The sequence below is a fragment of the Eurytemora carolleeae genome, unplaced genomic scaffold (assembly GCF_000591075.1).
Source record: "Eurytemora carolleeae unplaced genomic scaffold, Eaff_2.0 scaffold980, whole genome shotgun sequence".
Lineage (NCBI taxonomy): Eukaryota > Metazoa > Arthropoda > Copepoda > Calanoida > Temoridae > Eurytemora > Eurytemora carolleeae.
The window spans coordinates 92,018-108,904 of record NW_019396866.1 but is presented as its reverse complement, the minus strand read 5'-3'; the positions used below and the strand labels follow the sequence as shown (position 1 = coordinate 108,904).

Below are 16,887 nucleotides of genomic sequence, written 5' to 3'. Positions count from 1 at the left end.
TAGGTGTATGGGTATACCTTAGGTTATAGTTTTATTGGTATACATGTGTACTATATGTCTTAGGTCTAGGTCTACCTCAGGGTCTAGGCCAAGGTCTGAGTCGAGTTGTAGTTTTAGCTCTTGTTCTCTACCTTAAGATATAGTTAAAGGTCTAGTTCTAGCTCCAGTTATACCTTGAGATATAGTTCTAGCTGTAGTTATAGCTCCAGTTCTACCTTGAGATTAACTTCTGTTTCCTGCTCCAGGTCTACCTTGAGATTTAGTTCTAGTTTTAGTTCTAGCTCCAGTTATACCTTGAGATATAGTTCTAGTTATAGTTCTAGCTCCAGTTCTACTTTGAGATTTAGTTCTATTTCCTGATCCATGTCTACCTTGAGATCCAGTTCTAGTTATAGTTCTAGATCCACTTCTAAATTGAGGTCTAGTTAAATTTCTAGCTCCAGATCTACCTTGAGGTCTAGTTCTATTTCTGGCTCCAGTTTTACCTTGAGATGTAGTTCTAGTTCTAGTTCTAGCTCTGCAGTTCTAAATTGAGGTCTAGTTCTATTAAAGCTTAAGTTCTACCTTGAGGTCTAGTTCTATTTTTGGCTCCAGTTCTACCTTGAGATCTAGTTCAAGTTCTAGTTCTAGTTCTAGTTCTAGTTCTAGTTCTAGTTCTAGTTCTAGTTCTAGTAGTTCTAGTTCTAGTTCTAGTTCTAGCTCTAATTCCAGTTCTAAAGTTCTAGTTCTAGGTTTATGGGTAAAAAGGTACAGATCAGATTCTAGGTCGGGGGACAGGTTAATAAATCAATATTCAGTTAAAGTTCATTCTTTGTTTAAAAAATAAATTTTTCCATTTTTAAGAGGTTCTAAGACTGGAAGAGATCGAGAAGACCAGAATAGTACATCCTACTCCCCTATGAATAATACTTTAGGTAAACTAGCAAAAAAACATTAAATTTTTTTAAAATTCTATAATTTATTGCTTAGATGGGATGTTCAATACAATCCTCAGACATGAAACACTTCCACTTATACCTGGAGATAGGTTCAGAGATATTTCAGGTTAGTAATCAGTCCTCGCCTATACCTGGAGATAGGTTTAGAGATATTTCAGGTTAGTAATCAGTCCACTCCTATACCTGGAGATAGGTTTAGAGATATTTCAGGTTAGAAATCAGTTTTCTTCTATGCCTATAAATAGTTTAAGAAATATTTCGGATTAGTAATCAGGCCACTCCTATACTTAAAGATAGGTTTAGTGAAATTTCAGGTTAGTGATCAGTCCTCTCCAATTTCGTAGAGATGGGTTTAGATTTAGTTCAGGTTAGAAATCAGTCCTCACCTAAACCTTGAGATAGGTTTAGAGATATTTCAGGTTAGTCATCAGTCCTATATCTAGAGATATTTCTTGTTAAACCGAATTGATTCTGGCTCAATGTCTAGTTTTATGAACCTGTTTTCAATGTTTATAGTTCTGATAAAACTTAATTTTTTAATTAGAAATTTTTTTGAACTAATGTTTTTCGTGAAAATTCTGTTGGAAAAAATCTTTTCATGGTTTACAAATAAACCATATTCCAAAAATATTCAGATATATATCTTATTGTTGGCTCATCAATACTATTAATCAAAAAATATAGAAAAAGTTAAATGTCCTATTTTATATTAATAGAATGAAGACGAATTTTGGTTTTTATTTTGACTTTAACAGTATTTATGAATGAAAGCAGAGGATTTGTGATGAAGCCCTAAATATTTACTATTTTAATAAAACAACTTTCCTTTTTAATTTTTCAATTATATGGATATTGGATACACACATAAACATGGAAACATAAAGAAGCTGTTGATTAAAGAAAGCTTCTCTTGGATTGCTTTTTAAATTTGTAATTTACTGAAAGCTTGTAAACAATCAAAACTTGCATAAAAAGTCGTCTTCATTGTTTTGATAAAATTTAAAGACAATAGTTTATTTGAAGGACCCATATATCTTTTAGCAAAATATACTTAGGTAATGTTTCGTTAAGGTCCGAATGATGTTGGCAGGAGTAGTTATCAACCCCCCGGGTACATTGTACTAGATCATAGAACCAACACTGTGGAATACTCAGAATACAATCCACCGAATATGTCCTCCTTATAAAACTAGGAGTGTACAATCAATCAAATATTTACTCCTTATAAATCTAGGAAATACAAACAACCCGACATGTACTCCTTATAAACCTCGGAGTCCACCTAACATTTGATAAAACTCGGAGAACAATTCGAATATGTACTCCTTATTTAATTCCAAATACAATCCACAAATGTACTCCATATAAAACTAAGAGTACAATTCATTAAATATGTACTCCTTATAAAACTCGAAGTACAATCTAGACATGTACTTTATAATAAACTCGAATTACATTTTAAAAATGTATTCCTAATGAAACTCGGAGTATAATCTAAGAATGTACTCCTAATGAAACTCGAAGTATAATCTAAGAATGTATACTCCTAATGAAACTCGAAGTATAATCTAAGAATGTACTCCTAATGAAACTCGAAGTATAATCTAAGAATGTACTCCTTATGAAACTCGAAGTAAAATCTAAGAATGTACTCCTAATGAAACTCGGAGTATAATCTAAGAATGTACTCCTTCTGAAACTCGGAGTATAATCTAAGAATGTACTCCTAATGAAACTGGAAGTACAAAATCAAATGTACTCCTGATGAAACTCGAAGTACAATATGAAAAACATACCCTCCTTCAACTGACTGAAGTGCACGGCGTGGCGTTGCCCGTGAAATAATACAAAATCGAACCCATGGGTTCCCATAAAAAATTGCAGCCAAATTCGTTCAGCCGTTTGGCAAGCTTGAGCTAACATATATATATATACATATGAGCGAAGACCTTTATTTTATAGATAATGCATGTTTTGGGAAAAAGATTATATGTCCACTTTTTAGATAATTAATTGTCTTATTTGTGGTTCCTTCAACTTAAACAAAATTGTAAAAAAAGTTTTTAAAAAATTAGAATAGTGGATAACTTTCAATGCAAGGAAAATATCTCTCATGAGTTCGAATCAAGCAAATTGTCAGAATATGATGTAAAGAAAAGGATTGTTTGTAAAATGTTTATTTTGAATAATTTGTACTTCCTTCAGGCGATCAAAAAATGAAGTGAATACATTGCTGTTCTACAAAGTTCATAAAATGTCTTAACTTGTTACAACACTTTTTTACTTTTTTTTATTCTGTTTTATATTCTTATATTTCATATGAGCTAAGTTTCAAAAAGTAAAATTAGTTTTTTAAAACTATCGAATTAAATGGATTTAAAAATATCCTATTTTTACATCCTGATTTTTTTTTAAAGAACAGTAGTGTTTTCCAAATGTTGGAAATGCATTTAAATAATTTAGTTTTCAGTTGACAGAAAACTTGTATTTTTATCTACATATAAAGTATATACACGTATTGTATGAGGGACATTTTAAAGGTAAAGAATTAGTCCGATTTAATAATCTTATATTTTGAAAACTGCATTTTTAAATATAATGTGAATTTGTCTTTGTAGTAAAACAAACTCTAAAATTATTTGATTTTTTAAAAAGCAGCTTTAATGCACACATAGTTCTTTTCCGTCACTTCTTCGTAATTAATTAATGTAAACATGATTTTTCTTTGCTTAAAACGGGAAATAATATTTAAACTATGAAAGCTATAACTTTGCTTATTATTGTTGTCTACATTGTTAAAAGAAAATATATTTATTGTAATGAATATATAAAGGATGTAAATAATAGTCAGGAAATGTGGAAAAGAATGTTCTTTGACAATTTCTTTTGTTTAAATAATCTATTTTTAATTGTGCTTCAACCTTTAGTAAACTTAACGAACAAAAAGTTTCCTTTCATAAGTTCTGTAAATGAGTAATAATAAATAATGATTAAAATATATATATATACTAGAAATTCAAGGCGCTTCGCGCCCTTCTTTCTAGCCTTAGAGGGCGCTTCGCGCCCATCTTCTAAATTAATTGTAAACATGTTCTCTTTGTGTACATCGTAAAACTAAACAAAAATAATTTGCGGATTTTTACAAAAAATTTCGCGGATTTTCAAAATTTTAAAAAATTTAATGACGATCGAATTTTGATAGAGACAAATATTTGAAATTTTGATTTTTCATAAACCTTCCCTGGGCTCCCTAGATGTCCCACAAAAAATTTGGGCCCGATCGGTTCAGCCGTTTTGACGTTTATTGGATACAAACAAACAAACAAACAAACAAACAGACAAGCCAAATTTATATATAGATTAATGGTTATTTATTATTCACAGATTTTCATTATTGAAATATATATGGCAAAGTATGAACATATATGGTGAAAATTTAAGTTGTTACCCACTTGACTTAAAACTTTTGAGATTGTGTTTTTTAAATTCCTGATACCATCCCCTACCACAAACAAATATTTTAGTTGCGGCACTACATTTATAATTTAGTAAAATCTATTTAATATATATTCGTTAATAAAATTGAATATTGTATTCGTAAAGAGTAATACTTATATTGTACCTGAATATATAAATAATAAAAATAAATTAAATGTTATTTTAAAACTAGTCAGAGAAAAGAACAGACTATAAGAATGACGAGTACGATCAGAAAATAAGAGGATAGCGGAAAACAGAATACATAAACATGAAAGAATAAAATAGATTACAAAGAAAATAGGGCGTAACATAATACAAAATATGTTTACTATATACAGTAAGCTAGAAAACTCTGGAATAGGAAGACGACTTTTAGACTTTTTTTTTAAAAATAGTCCTATGAAGCAAGTGTGCAGTGTAAACAGGCCAATTTTACTAACTAAGTGAATTAAAGCAAAATATTTGCTTTGTAACAACTTCAAATACACTTCAGTGTCGTTAAAATGTCGTCTTCCTATTCCACAGTTTTCTTGTTCTCACTGTAGAATAATATAAAATGAAACAAATTGTCATAGAATAAAATATAATGTAAAAATATTAAATGAACTGAAAGTGATAAAAAATAATAGATTAAATTATGGTGTAACAGAATAGAAAATACATTAATAGAATGAAATTAAGTTGATAAAAGTGATTTACATACAAAAACAAAAGAAACTTTATAACCGAATAGCAATAAAAATCAAGTGGTTATAAAGAATGTGATTCGAGTAAAACCTTTTTATATGGTTTAAAAAACAAACTAAAGTAGAAACAAATATTAGAATACCTCTTTCCATATGGTAGTTAGGTTTCCGGCAGAAGCAAACTTTTGTGCGAATTAGATTGCTTATTTCGCAAATCTTTGCACGGAAGCTAAACGATAGAAGCTAAACGATAGAAGCTAAACGATAGAAGCTAAACGAAGGAAGCTAAACACTAAACGCGGAAACTAAACGATGCACAATTCCGCTCACAACGATTTTTCTATTCCGCGCACTGAAACCATAATGGTAGAGTAGGAAGTGCCGAGTTCAGTGAAAATGTCTGTTTACATGAATTTTATTGTTTTGTTTTTCTTGAAATTAGAAACTTTGTTTAATTGCAGAAACTTTTTCAACAGGTTTACAGGTGTCCATGTACATTGTTAAGTGTAAAAATAACATGACTGACCTATGGATCCGTCAGCACTGATGGGGATCGTTTTGAGGATCGTTTTTAAACTTTAAAGTTTTTAGACTTTAAAGAGGCTCAATAAGACCTAGAGATGTAAATCTAAATTCAAAATGCAGCAGGCATATACTATTGCAGACAAGTTTGCTTTTATTACATTATTCAAAATTCTATTCTGACTAAAGATGTTACTAACCAAACAGTTTTCCATTTTCGTCACTCTTTCCGTTGTAAATATAAATAATGACAATGCATAATAAAAGCAAATCTATGAGGAAAACAATTTTGCAACTTTGAACTTTTCACGTCAAAGTAAAGTAAATTTTACGTGATAACTTTTTATCCACTCCTCTAATTTAAGAAACTTTTCAATATGAAAAGAACAGAAATATTTAGAATCTTTAGATTAGTTTTCTTAAAATAGTGCGTGAAATCAAAACTAGAGGAGCGAGGAGGAGGAGGACATAAAGTCGTGCCAGTAATGTAACATAAATTTGACCATCTGGTTTGAGAGGAAGGGGGGGGGGGTATAGCACCTACATTGTGAATTAAGAGTCCCGGCATTTTTTTTGAATTGGGGTAAAATATTCCACAACCTCTATTTTTGAAAGGGTTTTAAATATCTTCTACTGAAACACTGAATTTTGTATGTTTTGTTATATTTCATAAAAAAGTAATTACTTTTTGAGGTTGAATCCAATCTATTCTTTTTGGTTGAATCCCCCCCCCCCTCTAGATAGTTTTAATTATCCTCCAAAGCCCCTCCCCATAATCGCTCTTAACCACTTTAGTAGTTCATATAAACAATAGTTCAAACGAACAATAGTTCAAACGAACAATAGTTCAAACGAACAATAGTTTAAACGGACAATAGTTCAAACGCACAATTGTTCAAACAGCAGTAGTTCAAACTCTTCAAATAGATATCCCACCCCCCCGCCGCCTCCAATCTCTCTTTCTCTTTAACAAATCCTTATACAATTAAGGACGTTTACTGCGTAGACTCAGGAATATTTGTGCTACGTTCGCTACGTAGAACCTGGAATCACTCTGTAATCAGCTGATGTAGAATTAGCATCAACAGACAACAATCAACATAATTGTAAACAAACTACAGGATTGGAATCTTGGAACTTTTTTAATATTTAATTAATTTTTCTACGATAAAACGTCGTGTACGTAGTAAGTAAGTTTCGTTGTAAGAGAATTCACATAAACGCTAAATAGTCATTTAGTAGGAATATGTGCAGTTGTGTACCGATCGCGGTTAAAAAAGAGTACATTTCCGTAAATTAATTATTTATATATACCCAAGATTGTGTTAAAAAAGGCAATTCATTGTAAACTGAACAATAGAGGAAACCGACCTAAACATTATCTAATCCTGTTTTAAGATCTAATAACTTTTTAGATCGGGTCTGTAAAACCTTAGGTGGTATATTCCTAGAGAACGATTTTTGGACCCCCCCCCCCCTCATATCAATTTTGTACATGGGTGTGACAGGAAGTTTCTTAACTTAACCTAACCCGTGGCCGCAGCGCTCGGCCCCCTAGCCTGTCCTAGCCGCAGCGCTCGGCCCAGGAAGTTTTTTACCTTACCTAACCCTAAATAACCAAAAAATAAATAATAATAAATTTGCTGTAAAATAAATGGTCATGTACAAAATTGATAGGAGGGGGGGGGAGGGGTCCAAAAATCGTTCACTAGGACAGACCCCCTTAGGTCAAAAAACATCTTCATTACTTATGTTAGTTTCCTTTAGGTCGGTTGAGTGGGTATCGAAAATATATTTGAATTAGAAAATTAAAATATAAAATGATTTGATAAACTAAATTGTGATAAAATTTTGCATTTTTCCAATAAGTATCATTTTACATCATTCTATGTTTCTCATTTTATCAACTTTAATTCAGAAAATGTAACTGATATCGGACTCAAACTTCTCGTTAAACTGATAAACAAATGTCTCCTAGAGGTATTCATTATAGAGGAGGACCAACAAGAGGTGGACCTGGATGGGGGCCGGGGGGACGCGGTGGTCCGATGCGAGGAGGACCTCATGGGGGTAGAGGTGGACCTCCTGGAGGTCGAGGTGGACCACATGGAGGGCGAGGGGGACTACCAGGAGGTCGAGGGGTGCAACCAGGAGGTCGAGGGGGACCACCAGGAGGTCGAGGGAGACCACCAGGAGGCCGAGGTGAACCACCTGGTGGTCGAGGTGGACCGTCTGCAGGTCGAGGTGGACCACCTGGAGGCTTTGGTGGACCACCTGGAGGTCGAGGTGGACCACCTGGAGGTCGTGGTGGACCAAATGGTGGTCGTGGTGGATCTTTTAGAAGTGGACCTTCTTTAGGCATCGGGGGACCATCTGAAAATATAGGTGGTCCGCCTGGTGGTAGAGGGGGACCCTCTGGATTTCAAGGTCGAGGAGGTCCAACCAGGGGTGGTCATGGTGGACCAACCCGTGGTGGACCATCTTCAAACAGAGGTGGTCCAAGTAATTTTGATGGATCCCAGGGACGCGGAGGGTTCGACGGGATGGGTCGAGGTGTGCGAGGAGGACGAGGAGGTTTATCTCAGAGAGGTTTAGAAAACGAAGGTCGGGCCCAGGCTGCAGGGCGAGGATTACGAAGATCTGGAGGACAGAATAGAGGACGAGATGATCCTCCTGCTAGAGATAGATCACGGCATCATGATGATCATCCGATGTCTAGAAACCAGAACGGGTTGAGAAGAGAAGAAGATGGAAGAAGAGAACATGAGAGAAGAAGAGAAGGATCGGGAGGGAGGGATGGATCGGGAAGAAGAAGGGAAAATGATTATGGTCGGGAGTCAAGAAGGGATGATTATCGGGATAACGAAAGATCCAGGTATGATGAGAGAAGTAGAGAGGATGACAGAGCCCTACCTAGAGATCATGTCACCTCATCCTCTCTTTATCCATCAGTCCTGGGTCTAAAGGCTCCCACTCCCTCCCTCCAACCCTATACTGCCGCTCCACCACCTTTCCTGTCTGTAGGAGCAGCTCCTCAAGTTCTACCTTACCCGGGATATCCAGGACTTCTCGGAGCTGCATATGTTCCTGCTCAACCTTTACCTGGAGCCACATACATCTCTACCCGACCAGTAGTACCTGGAGCAGTTTATGATCCTTCCTCAACCTATCCTGGTCCAACCTTTACCCAACCCGGAGCTCCGGTTTATGCCTCTACTTTAACCCTATCTGGGATACCGATGTTTGCTCCTGGAGCAGCGATGCCAACCCTGCCGATCCTTCCAACCCATCCTTTAGCATCCGGATACAACACTGTTCCTAGCCTTTACAATCCTGTTCCTAGTGGAAACAATTCTGTTTCTAGCGGAGCTGTACCATCAGTTCCTAGTTCAAGTCAATACACTACACCTAATACATCTGGAGTAATGACGGTAAAATTTTAAAGGATTTTAAAGATTTTTTGCAATATTTCGATCATTTTTATCGTGAGACAGCATAGAAAATACACGTTTTTGGGATTGTTTTCTTTAAAAAAAACATAAACTTATTGTACTACACAAAACATACACTATTTAGAAGACACAAAATATAAACTGCAATACACAAAACATACACTGTTTGTTATACACAAGACATACACTATTTGTAATACACAAAACTTACACTGTTTGTAATACACAAGACATACACTATTTGTAATACACAAAACATGAACTATTTGTAATACAAAAAACATAAACTATTTGTAATTCGCAAAACATTAACTTTTTGCAATGCACAAAACATAAACTATTTGTAATACAGAAAACATTAACTTTTTGTAATACACAAAACATGAACTATATGTAATACACAAATCATTAGCTATTTGTAATACACAAAACATTAACTACTTGCAATACACAAAACATACACGATTTGTAATACATAAAACATAAACTATTTTTGATACAAAAAACATAAACTATTTGTAATTCGCAAAACATAAACTTTTTGTAATACGCAAAATATAAACTATTAGTAATACACAAAACATAAACTATTTGTAATACGCAAAACATAAACTATTTGTAATACACAAAACATAAACTATTTGTAATACGCAAAACATAAACTATTTGTAATACACAAAACATAAACTATTTGTAATACACAAAACATAACTATTTGTAATACACAAAACATTAACTATATGTATATGTATCATTAGCTATTTGTAATCCACAAAACGCAAGATATTTTGTAAAAAAAGAAAGAATGTAAGGGTAATGCATATTTGTTTGATAGAGCACTGGTAGAGCAATGTCTCCAACAGGACTTGAAGCTCTGGAATTTATAAAATCTTGTTCTAAACCCGCTCAGGAAGATTTATTCTCACAGTGTAGTTTCTGTCCCGAGGTGAGACGATTTTTTATCAAATGTGTATTTTTGGAAGATTCTTAAAAAATAAAAATAAAATTAATAATTAAAAATTTATTTTCATTTATGTATTTTTATATCAATGAAAGAAACATTCTTTCCACAAGTTAAGATTCTACCAGAAAAACACAATAATTTCAAAAGTATTTTGTTATTTTATGTTTTAAAATTCAGGTTCATTCCTCAGTTGGTCTTCAAGATCATCTTTACGATAAACATTCAAGGAAGTTATTTATCTGTTTAAAACAAAGGTAAACAAACTTTTATTATTACATATTTCGGTAAAAAAATTTTACTTTTAGCATCAAAGTTTCTTTTTACCGAACTGCATCAAAATATAGTTCACGTTTAAAGAAATCTTGAAAAACTCCTTTCTTAAAATAATTTTTATTTTTCCTCAAAATGACAGAAATTTATTTTCGATGTTTAATTAAATTGTTTAAAAAAAGTATTTAAGAGGTTAAAAAGTCGAACCCCCCCAATCCCCCTCTACAATTAATCTCTTGGGGGGGGGGGGGCGGGGTTATAATTCTTTAAATCCTAAATTACATTGACAATTTTAATCTCTATCCTAGGAAGGGTAGAACCTGTAAAATATCCTTCCTGCACGTGTACGAGCTGACCAACCACATGGTGGAGTGCCACAGCCTCGACACCTTCAACGTGGACAAGCTGGTGGACCGAGGGGAGCTCCGGGTCCCGGACAACCTCACCCTCTTCATCTGCAGGAGCTGTCCCAAGAAGGTTGGACAGTTCATGGAAAAGATCGAGCTTATTTATAAACATATTGAAAACCATCACCCGGAGAACAAAACCAACCCGAATACTCTGATCAGGTAATAAATACGAGACTCGCAAGACCCGTAGAAGTTAGTTAAATTGTTTTTTTTTTGTGTGATTTTTTTGTTGTTGCAAATTTTGGCGCTTTTTTTGTTTGGATTTGTTGGTCTCGTACATAATCAATTTTTCGTTAAAAAACCCTAACTGAACAGTGACCATCGTTTAAACATAAGAAAATGAAAGATTTAATGGAAAAATTAAGGTTTTTGGTGTGAAAATTAGTCTGAAAAGCTTGCTAGCTTAAAGGAACTGTAAGCGAAATTTAAAGTGACCCTCTATGCCAAAATTGAAAGGTCTGATTCACTAAGGTACCCTTGAATCCTTTATCTGATCAATAATTAGGAAAATTTTGTCGTTTATCTAAGTTTAAGTGTTTAATTGTGATAATTCCTTTATATTTTCCTACATTAGAACTGCGCAATTGAAAATAATCAGTTTTAAAAATTAAAACATTTATATCTAATTCATACTTGATCAAACTTTTAAGGGTACCGTTGTGAATCGGACATTACCATCATTTAGCTTGTTTTTTAATTTTTCTCCAAAGCTTTGCAAGTTACACTGTCCGTTAAACTATTAAAGTTCCAACCTGATATATTCCAGGTTTGAGTGTAGAGCCTGCCATAACTATGAACTGAATGATAAAGAACATCAGGAGGCTCATATAGCTAGACGGCATGAGAAGTATATGGGACTAGACCCAGAATTCTTTACTCAGGGGGGTTCCGGGGGGTCATCCAGAGATCATTCATCCCAAGGGAGACCAGAGTCATCCAGGGACCGTTCATCCCCGGGAAGATATGAATCATCCAGAGGTCAGTCATCCAAAGGAAGTGAATCATTTAAGAGTTATTCATCACAACCATTATCAGAGTCATCCCAGTCGAGATCAGCTTTTCAGGAGGATGAGAGAAGACTACTAGATATAGAACGTGAGAGACAAGGACTTAAACGTGATGAACATCAATCCTACGGGCGATCTCCGTCCCCGAAACGAGGTCGATTCTCCTCCAATTCGTCCTTGACGGAGATCCCGGGAACTAGAATACAGAGTTCGGACTCCGACTCTGATATAAAGATAACCAGAGGCGTGTTCAAATCTCCGGATGAGAAGTCTCATGGGAGCTCCGGACCTAGAGATCGAACGGAACGAAAGAAAACCGGTTCCGATGATGAGATCGTGATCCTACCCAGAGCTGGACCTGGAACCCACCCGGATGCACTAGGAGACCAGGGAACCAGTGATAGGGTTCGGTGCCGGATGTGTCCGCCCGGTCTCGTGCTTAAAACCGACCTGGAGCACGATCGAATACACGCACACCTCATGTTCCGGTGTGCAGCCTGCTCGCATACTACAGAGGTAAGTCAAATCAAATCAAACATTTTTATTTGCCTCAGGCACAACATTAGATGTTAATATATTTACGAATATAAAGATATTTATGGTGCTTGCATTAAACGATGTATACAGAATTTGTTGGCCGTTGCGGGTGGGATTTTAACAAATTTACCACAATCTCTTTGATATTTCTTTTTCAGGATTATTACAGGATGAAGAACCATATTATTCAACTTCACAGGGTTAAAGATGAAAACATCATAAGGGTAATGAATAAATATATAAAAATTGTTTATCTGGAGATACAATGTTAAGACGTGTTTAACAGTGATAACCAGTAAAAAACAATGAAAGTCGTCTTTCTAAGATCTTTGTATTAAAAAAATTGCCAGATTTTAAAAATTTTTATTTTTATAATCTTGAACATTTATGATTTTAAAAAGACGACTTTTAATTGGATTAAATTATACGGGTCATCATTGTATGTATGCCTCACTTCTGTGGGTTTTTATGTGTTTTTATACGTGACTTATGTATATTTATTGAAATTTAGGAATCATATTAATACATGAAGGGGAATTTTATACATAATAGACTAATAAAAAAACTGTTCCAGTACCTTGACCAAATACTGCAATGGTTCTACTCTTTTTACGAATTTGTAAATCAGTAAATGGTGCGTTGTAATCACAATTTTGTTTGATAAAGTTGTTCATGTATGATCTTTAAACAACTCAGTAACTGTAAATTGTACTATATTAATTAAAGTACTATTACTATTTTTATTCATCATAATTGATAAGCTTGTTAAATATATAGTAAGCACTTGTTGAAAATTACCAACTAAATTTACTCTTTTAAAATAGAAAAATTAGTAATGTCCAATTCTGGTTGAACAAGGTGTCCCATAGAAAACATAGGAATTAAGCGATCTATGCAATATTAATTTTTATATCTAATCAAAAACTAAAAACAATAAACACAATATTTCCTTAGTTCCGAGAATTCCCAAGTATGGTTTGCGTACATTATACCTCTAAAAATGACTGAGATGTTGAGAATTTTGTTCCAGTTTCTATTAATTTTTTACCCAAAGACAGTATACCGCATACAGTCATAATTCATTCTAAGATTGTTCTTACTTCGTTTAAAAAAAAAACAGAGGAGATTTCAATGTCTTCACACAACCCCGTGGATATTGGGACACTCTGTAACAAAGTAATGTTTTACCCAGAACTTAGTAGTCATCGAAAGAGTTTATAAAATGTCGTCTTAAAAACGTTTCAATAGCTGATTTGTACTATTTTACCTAAATATCAGTAATTTTTATTTATAAAAAATGAAATATGTGTGAACAGTTTTAAAGAGCTCCATATAATTATTCAATTAAAAAACTAAATATCTGCATCTTTCCATTTTCAGTAGATTAGAAAACGACATTTTATAAATTCTTTCGATGTCTCCTAAGTTCTGGATTAAACTGTAAGTTTAGGAGAGTATCCTGGTCCCTGCTGAAGCTGAGAGTTTAATCTCCCTGGTGTGTGGTATACCTGGATGTGATGAGAGCTATGTTGGTCAACCTAGATCTGTCTTGGACAAACATATTCTTCAAACACACGAAAACTATCTTCAGGTGACCCCCCCCCCCTCAAAAAATACAGGCCTAAATTGCGTGACGATCCTTCCAAGCAAATTCAAACTCCTGTTTAAATTTTTTTCATATTTAAGGTTGGAAGTGGAAAGAATCTCCAAGAGAAATGTAGAATCTGTCTTCTAATGTTTCAATCTCATAGATCTGCTGTTGATCATGTGACCAGCGTTCATAGAGACTCCAGGTCTTATTCTGATACAGAACCTAGATCCAGGGATACAGAACCTAAATCCAGGGATACAGAACATAGATCCAGGGATACAGAACCCAGATTCAGGGATACAGAACCCAGATTCAGGGATACAGAACCTAGATCCAGGGATACAGAACCCAGATCCAGGGATACAGAACCTAGATCCAGGGATACAGAACCCAGATCTAGGGATACAGAACCCAGATCCATGGATATAAAGCCCAGATCCAGGGATATAGAACACAGATCCAGGGATACAGAACCTAGATCCAGGGATACAGAACCTAGATCCAGGGATACAGAACCTAGATCCAGGGATACACAACCTAGATCCAGGGATACAGAACCCAGATCCATGGATACAGTGTCTAGATCCAGGGATACAGAACCTAGATCCAGGGATACAGAACCTAGATCCAGGGATACAGAACCCAGATCCAGGGATACAGAACCCAGATCCAGGGATACAGAACCTAGATCTAGGGAACCAGAGACTAGATCTAAGTTTGTTCCATCTCAACTAAAACCTAAGATCAAAATAACTCTGAAAATGTGAATCTTCATGGTTCCTAGTCAACTAACTTGTGCATTTATTAAATTTAGTTTATTTCCAACTTTAAAGGAAGTTTTGTTTTAGCAAAATGTTTTGAAAAACTCTAGATTGTTGTCAACATTGAACAGTTATGAAAAAAACTATTCTGTTTGCCATTACTACAGTGATAACCATAAAACTCTGGAAAATAACGATGACTTACAGACTCAAGTTATGACTTTAAATTGTTCAATAACATGAAACACTGCAGCAATCCCGTTTCACTAAATAAGTGATTTAATAAGGGTCTAGTGAAACTTTTTGCTTTAAACAACATCAAATTTACTTGAATATTCTTCATATTCCACAGTTTTCTGGTTCTCACTGTAAATATCTGTAAAGATGTCAATTGTTTAGTTATTAAATATTTTTTAAATGATAAAACCGCCAACTGAAATTTTCTTTTTCGTATATGATAGTCGTACACATTAAATGGTTACATCTGTGATTGTAAAATTGAGTATCAAGTAGATCTGAATTCGTCATTTTTAATGCGATATAATTTGTTTACATTCTGTAGTGTTATTGTTATTGTTTTACTCAATATTTAGTTGTTTTTTTAAATTAATTTTACCTTATTACTTTTTAAATATGAATAAAATAAACAGTTTGATAATTTGTTTGTGTCCGAAATGTCAAGTTGAAAAACGATCAGGAATAAAATCATATTTGGTTATTTTTTTATGTGTCCTGAATGTTTCAGAATTTAATACTTTTTCTTACCTGAGAAATCATTAAATTTTCCCACAATCACATTTTCTCTTTGTTTTAAACTGGCATTGTCCACCTGGAGCCTGGATAACTGACTAAGATAAAATCTAGAATTTCGACCTGATTCCGGTCATTGTATTTCAAAGTTATATTTAGTCATCGTCGTGTATATCAACACAATGAAGACGACTTTTGAGTTCTTCCGAGTTTTCAGAAATCATGGCTATACATTAACATTGGAACAAAGTGAGGCTGCCAATTGACTACTATTTGTTTTCTTGTAATTTTGTTATTTAAAAAAAGCTAGTCAGAAATAAAAACTTAATTAAAAAGTCGTAATTCAGGAACCACATAAGATAGGTCGGCAGTCAAGGAAGCAGCCAAGCAACTGCATTTATCTCTTGTAAAAATGACGATTCCTGCACATTTTTTCTCTTCAAATTATGATTTATTTTTATGTGTGAATTGTATTGATATAAACGCTGACCAACGTAGCTCTTTGTAAAGCATACAAAACAAAAGGAAACAGATGCACAAGATGGACAAGATGTGATAGCTATTTTAATTCGCTAGGATAAGTGCAACTTTCCAAAAATGTAAAATTTATTGCATTTAGCGTTTTATTTGTTTTTGTACGTTTAAGCCGTTAATAAGTCAGCACTTAAACACTTTATTTTCGGCAATGCCCGATTTACAACGGTAAAATAAAAGCTATGAATAAGTATTTTTTTTAGATATTAATGGTACCGTTGTAAATCGAGCATAGTCATCTTTGCATAGGCGGTCACTTTAAATTACATTTACACTTACAGTCCCTTTAAAACTATGATCAAAGGTCGGAAATAATAAACGCTAAGAAGTTCTAATTAAACTAGGTAAAACGAAAAGTAGTAGTTCATCAGCTTGTGACAAAATATGTTAGTTGTGAAGCGGTTCCTGTATCCTGTTTACCATATTGCAATATATAGTATATATTGCAATCCTGTTTACCGAACTATATAGCATATATTGCAATCCTGTTTATATGCCTCACTTTTGGACCTCCTCCATGCGAAATTTACCCCTTAATTGGGCAAAAATTGCATGGCTGAGGTCTCCCCAGCGAGTGTTTAGATCCAAGTGTATATTTGGAATAGCTAGAATTAAGCAGCGTAATATTTAAACTTGTTTAAGTAGTAAATTTGCTATTAATGTAAGTCAATGAAATTAGTTTAAATAATATTTGATTTGCTACTTAGATAAGTGTAAGTTCTTGCAAGAAAAGAAGCAAGTCTTGTCAAGGAATAATATTAGTTTGATCAAGAACAAGTCTAGTAATATTATAATGATCATCAAGACTCAAATATCCTGAATTTTTTTTTGGCTATTTAGCCCTAGTTGAGCTTTCTTAGGTTTGGTATCTTAATTTGGTGATTTAATCCCATAATAAAGCATATCTCTCGGTTATTTAGCCCTAGTTGAACTTCCTCAGGTTTGATATCTTAATTTTGGTGATTTAACCCTATAATAAAGAGTA

At 34.0% G+C, this 16,887-nt stretch overlaps 2 protein-coding genes across 3 annotated transcripts in view; both read left to right on the top strand.

Moving 5' to 3' along the window:
- Window positions 1-3,272, top strand: part of LOC111709536 (uncharacterized) — a 29,674-nt gene extending 26,402 nt beyond the window's left edge. The window contains exons 19-21 of the mRNA XM_023483233.1: window positions 844-914; window positions 970-1,044; window positions 2,010-3,272. Of these exons, the coding sequence (XP_023339001.1) occupies window positions 844-914; window positions 970-1,044; window positions 2,010-2,125 (262 nt within the window). The 3' untranslated portion in view covers window positions 2,126-3,272. The remainder of the gene's footprint in view (window positions 1-843; window positions 915-969; window positions 1,045-2,009) is intronic.
- Window positions 3,273-7,429: 4,157 nt separating this feature from the next.
- On the top strand, window positions 7,430-15,207 carry LOC111709537 (uncharacterized). Of its 2 annotated transcripts, XM_023483236.1 has the most exons (9): window positions 7,430-9,057; window positions 9,914-10,024; window positions 10,220-10,296; window positions 10,621-10,881; window positions 11,489-12,245; window positions 12,425-12,490; window positions 13,717-13,857; window positions 13,953-14,209; window positions 14,315-15,207. In XM_023483236.1, the coding sequence occupies exons 1-9, from the start codon at window positions 7,594-7,596 to the stop codon at window positions 14,622-14,624; spliced, it is 3,444 nt and encodes a 1,147-aa protein (XP_023339004.1). In that variant the 5' UTR covers window positions 7,430-7,593; the 3' UTR covers window positions 14,625-15,207. The 2 variants fall into 2 exon arrangements, with proteins under 2 accessions (XP_023339004.1, XP_023339003.1); XM_023483235.1 differs by having other exon boundaries at window positions 7,431-9,057; window positions 13,953-15,206.
- Window positions 15,208-16,887: the final 1,680 nt, after the last annotated feature.